We start from the raw sequence: 4,931 nt of genomic DNA on the forward strand, positions 1-4,931 counted from the left end.
ATTCAAGCGTTCGCTAAAAGGTGACCTCGGAACCGACGACACAATCGAGGTCGGATCACGAGGCGGATCTGCGAGTGAATTGTGCACTATTTTTGCAAGCCCAATCTATGGCCAAATAATTTTCCGTCGAATTTCCATCGATGAGTAAACCAATGCTTTTATTTATAACAAGCTAGTTGAACCACTAAGAACAACCGGAACTAAATCCCTTAACCCTTTTCTACCGATGCTTGCAGATGACCAACAGTTGGGAGGCAGCTCGCGCTTCGCTAGGCTCCATCACTGGGAGCAGTAATTCAGCACAGTCCAACCCGCAACAACAACAGCAGCCGAAGCAAAAGCAGCAGAAACACTTTCCAGCACCGGCCGCCGTGCCGTCCGGTGGTGGAGGAAGCTATAATTATTTCGACGGTTCCTTCAATGCCAATGCCACCATCGATCGCAACAGCCGTCGGTTGCGACGGGCCAGCTACGCTAATCGGAGCTTCATGTACCACGGTGAATACCACCACGGTCCTGCCGACGGTGTTCTGATGGAGGACACTTTCGGTGATACCGGTGGAACAGTTGGCCGTTTACCGTACTTTGTCGAACCGACCTACCGCTCACTGGAGTACGATAGGCGGCAACGTCGACGGCACAGCGTGCACCAGCTGGCCAACATAAACCCCTCGAAACTGGACGATCTGCGGCAACGCTTCGACGAGTACAATTCTTCGGCTGCCATTCCCAGGAGTGCGTACTACGGCTACTACACGCTCGATCGGCACCCGCAGCGATCGCGCCAGGTGGCGAACCCTCCGCCACCACTTGGCGTCGTCCACTACGGGAAGCCTTTAGTGTACGGGCAGGGCGCACGCTACAGTGGCAGCCGATCGCTGGATCGCTACCTGGCCGAGGAGGACCGCGTGCAAACGAAGGGACCGAAAAGAGGTTCCCGTTCCTCGCAAGGTTCAACCGACAGTAACAACAGTTCACACGTAAGTCACGCTGCTCCGGCAAATCGAGGAGGCAAAGACCGCTACATTTAACTCCGTTTCCTGTTCCCCAGAGTGCATCATCCGGGTCGCTACTGCTGACGGTAGCAAACCTTGAGACCTTTGCCAAAATACATCGCAAATCGGCGGCTGCCGGTTCCTCGAAGCTGGACGGAGGCAACCGAACCCTGGAGAAGTATCTCGCCTCGACCCTGGACCTCGTCCCGCATCACGGTACGCTTGGGCGTCGCTCGCGGTACAACAGTAACATTTTGTTACCGCACAACGATGAAGACGACGAAGATGCGGCAAGCGTCCATCCCGCCGACCATGCAGCCATGGACTATCGGAAGGATGCGCTTCACCAGCTCGATACCACGATCGTTCCGATCGACGAGATTTCCATCGACGAAGGCGAGGGTAGTGGAAATGGAAGCGAGCAGCAGCTCCAGGTGGCCGGACCGGGAGGGGCAACGAACAGCCTCGTGTCTCCGTTCCGATCGTTAAAGGCTAAGGATCCGGACTCGGTGTCCGTGGCCAGCTCGACACACTTTACCATGGTGAACGGTGTCGGCGGTCCGCAGCGGGTACCAAAGAGCGGTATCTGTTCCAGTGGCCATCGGATAACGATATTGATTATGACGATGAGCTTCATCTTTATGATCGGTATCTGTGCGGCTGTTTTTCTGCTCGAAAGTAAGTCGACCGAAGCGGATCTTAACTGTTGCAATGATTACATGATTTTCCCCTTGCTTTTCCATTCTAGTGCGGGCCAGGGATATGCCAAAGTAAGAGACCGCGATCGCGATGCCGAGGTCCGGCGGTTACATTCTCCCGCATAGTAGTAGTAAACGAAAACTGATAGATTAGCGCTGCCACGCAACACAACGTTGCCATATGATACATTTTATTGCTCTGTAGGTATTTTGTTTTGCCGATGTTCACCGTTTAGTTCTACGTTCTTCAAGAGGCGCCACGTATACGTCCCGCTCATTCTTCCCTCTCGGAACATGGTGTAGTAGGATAGTCAGAGAACCGAAAAGAGCGCTGCTACAGATCACTCCGTTCCAAATGATTTCATTGTCCACCCTTTTGGCAACATTATTTTAGACTTGCCGTGCAAAGTTTTTCACGCAGAAACAGTATCTAGTATCGTTGACGTATAGCCTTAGATGATAAGATGCCAAATGTGCCTCTCGTGTAGATATAGATTCCTCCCTTCGAGGGTACGACCAGCTACTGTCGCCGTAGCCAACGGCTTTCTGTTTCGCAGCTCTTTACAGGTGTTCATTTAGTGTCTACCCAGCCTACGGCGGAATGTGGCCAATCTACTTTCCTTTGCTGTTATCTTCGCTTCACTGATTTAGTTCTGTGATATTTATTAAATTATTTATAGGTCCGTCAAGAAGATAAATGATGAAAATTAAAACGAAACTAACGATTCTGAACGCTGTTATTCCAGGCATAATGAAAGAAATGGTATGGGAATAATGAAAAATAAAGGGATATTACCCCAAACACGAAGCCGTTGACCGGCTTCTTTTCGAATGTCACTTGATGCAGAAAAGACTCTTCAAAGATTCTTGTTTGGTAATGTTACGATATATATCCAGTAATACTATTAGCAACCGGCCACGTGGACCCCTGCTCAGCAGTTGGAGAAATCTCTTCGTCACACTCTACCACAATCCTTTCGCTCGCCGTCATGCGGAACGCTCCTCGCTATAGCGGTCACTAGCAACCAGATACTCTTTAAACTCTACGTAGCGAATGCATGAACAGTTTCATGGAACACAGGCCGCCCAATTTGAACACACCGGCCGACTGCGCAGTATTTGTACATTAGTTAAACTTACAGTTCGAAAAGTCCATCTCTGGATGTTGCTCCATAAACCTAGAGGTGTGAAGAGACGAAAGGGATTGTAAGAAAGGGTTGGGTAACCGAAATCCGTGCGTCATGGTGGACAATTACTTCTTCAATACATCCTGCTTCTTCTGCTCGTCACTCGTCGGTAGACCCATCTCTTTCTGCTTCTGGTCGTACATCATTTTCTCGACCATACTGCGAGTTGACGAGTCCAGGTCGGACAACTTCGAGGACTCGGGATTAATCTTCCGGGTGTTAATCGGCGGATCGGTTGCCACTAGCCGATCCCACCAGTTCATCTGGTTGATCTTTTCGAACGTGATTACTACCGTGTTCTTGTCCAAGTGCCATAGAGAGTCTTCGATTTTGATCTCACAGTGCAGTTCACCGTCGATCACTGGCGGGTGGCCTTTGAGGCCCACCTTTAGCGACTTTCGTTGCATATTAACCACCACGTCTTTTGCTTTCAGTGTAAACTTTACATCGAATGGCACCTTCAGCTGTAAGAACAATGCAGAATGTATCAAACGGGGCCTTTCCAGCAGTGATCCCTAGCCCGCGTCCCATTTTTGTATTCAAAAGGACACCTACCTCGATCTCTTGCAGTGTTTGCGTCCATCCGTACCGATCCAGGTCACATCCGTTTCCTCGGTTTGGTTTTAGCTTACCTTCATCTCCCGGTTCTACGTCGTCATTGTCAGTGTTCTCGGGCTTTTCGCCATCTTTTGCTTCCTTTCCCGCTTCCGGTTCTTTATCTTTGTTCCTACAAAAAGGTATTCTTTACGTTAGTGTCACATCCTTTGTCGCCATGGTAACGGAGGTGACCAATGCAAATCCTACTTTTTGGCGTCCAGTTCTTTTTGCAGCTTCTCGGCTTCCTCGTCCGTTAGCTCGGTAACGCTGGCCGACTTGTTCTGTGCCTCCTCCTCCTCCTCACGCTTTTTGCGCAACACTTCTTGCCGGCGCTTCTCCTCAGCTTCGCGTTGCTTTCGCTTCTTATCGGCCACCTCCTGTGCCTTTTTGGCTTCGGCACGGAATATTTTCAGCGTGAGCTTCTCCCAGTCTCCCTCGTTACCACCGACAAAGAAATCGGTCTTCCGGTTCAGAAAACTCGCAATTGTACCCAGCATCTAAGGACACAAATACCATCGTGCAGATTTTTCTAGGTTAGGTCGCATTCAGTTTCCTACGACACCGACCTCCGGAACTTACCTCCGGCACGCCTTCGGTGTGTTGTTCGGCCATACCAAACAGGATGCTATCGAATTTTCCATCTTCGGACATTTTTATTGCTCACTACACAATGATCTTCTATTATTACTATTTATCTTTCACAATGATAAAAATACCACTTCGTTTCGACGCAAGGATGTTCAGAGAAAAAAAACCAAAACAAAGAGGGCGCAAAATGATTTGTTTGGAAAATGCGAGATCTTTCGAGAACGTCAGGCGATAAACGTCACAACAGACCTGTCGGCCAAGCTAGGATGTCGTAGGCTATCGAAACATCGCGTGGATGACAATTTAAATTTTCCGTTAAAATCCTTAGCATCTACTTGTCTATTTACTAAGTGAGTTTTGTGATACAATGAAAATAATTTCTGTAAAGACTGCATTTGGATTAACAGTCGATGAAAAGGGGGCATTTATCACTTTTTTAATACCAAATGTGTCGCGGTCACGCAATGTGTCGCAGTGTCAATAAAGCACATTTATCTTATCTGCATACATGTTTTATTAACTGCCCACGGTTAGCACTTTTTAGCGTCACAGCACCCGCGCAACGATTGAAATCCTCTTTAACGCGTTCAACCCTTTACTACTCACCTGAGGGAATCGCTGGCTAGGGCAAGTGTTGTTGGCTCCCCACGTGGTACGCTAATAACCAGAGATCAGGTTTACGACGCGAACGATGACGGATCGATTTCCCAACCGGAAGGGTACGCAAACAAGGGACTGGAGTGCACAATATTTACCCAGTTCAGCACACAGTTTCGCGCTACCAATTGGTTTGTTGTAATTGAAAAACTGTCCACATGGGGCCGACGGTTGCATGTGCACTTTTTGTAATTGATTTTCTTACTACA

At 48.8% G+C, this 4,931-nt stretch overlaps 2 protein-coding genes across 2 annotated transcripts; one reads left to right on the forward strand and one right to left on the reverse strand.

Moving 5' to 3' along the window:
* The first annotated feature begins 236 nt into the window (after positions 1 to 236).
* LOC128269164 (uncharacterized) lies at positions 237 to 2,372 on the forward strand. Its single transcript, XM_053006545.1, has 3 exons — positions 237 to 980; positions 1,052 to 1,673; positions 1,744 to 2,372. The coding sequence occupies exons 1-3, from the start codon at positions 237 to 239 to the stop codon at positions 1,767 to 1,769; spliced, it is 1,392 nt and encodes a 463-aa protein (XP_052862505.1). The 3' UTR covers positions 1,770 to 2,372.
* LOC128269165 (nuclear migration protein nudC) lies at positions 1,857 to 4,341 on the reverse strand. Its single transcript, XM_053006546.1, has 5 exons — positions 4,057 to 4,341; positions 3,685 to 3,974; positions 3,436 to 3,607; positions 2,950 to 3,344; positions 1,857 to 2,871 (listed from the first exon to the last, which is right to left on the reverse strand). Exons 1-5 carry the CDS (start codon positions 4,126 to 4,128, stop codon positions 2,820 to 2,822), a joined length of 981 nt encoding a protein of 326 aa, XP_052862506.1. The 5' UTR covers positions 4,129 to 4,341; the 3' UTR covers positions 1,857 to 2,819.
* Between the last annotated feature and the right edge of the window lie 590 nt (positions 4,342 to 4,931).

This window comes from Anopheles cruzii, chromosome 2 (assembly GCF_943734635.1).
Source record: "Anopheles cruzii chromosome 2, idAnoCruzAS_RS32_06, whole genome shotgun sequence".
Classification (NCBI taxonomy): Eukaryota; Metazoa; Arthropoda; class Insecta; order Diptera; family Culicidae; genus Anopheles; species Anopheles cruzii.

Bases quoted from the DNA above. Each gene is read 5' to 3' on its own strand.
- LOC128269164 (XM_053006545.1), top strand. From the start codon at position 237: ATGACCAACAGTTGGGAGGCAGCTCGCGCTTCGCTAGGCTCCATCACT. The intron at 981-1,051 runs GTAAGTCACGCT...CCTGTTCCCCAG, and splicing joins ACAGTAACAACAGTTCACAC to AGTGCATCATCCGGGTCGCT. The intron at 1,674-1,743 runs GTAAGTCGACCG...TTTCCATTCTAG, and splicing joins GGCTGTTTTTCTGCTCGAAA to TGCGGGCCAGGGATATGCCA.
- LOC128269165 (XM_053006546.1), bottom strand. From the start codon at position 4,128: ATGTCCGAAGATGGAAAATTCGATAGCATCCTGTTTGGTATGGCCGAA. The intron at 3,975-4,056 runs GTAAGTTCCGGA...TTGTGTCCTTAG, and splicing joins ACACCGAAGGCGTGCCGGAG to ATGCTGGGTACAATTGCGAG. The intron at 3,608-3,684 runs GTAGGATTTGCA...ACCTTTTTGTAG, and splicing joins AAAGAACTGGACGCCAAAAA to GAACAAAGATAAAGAACCGG.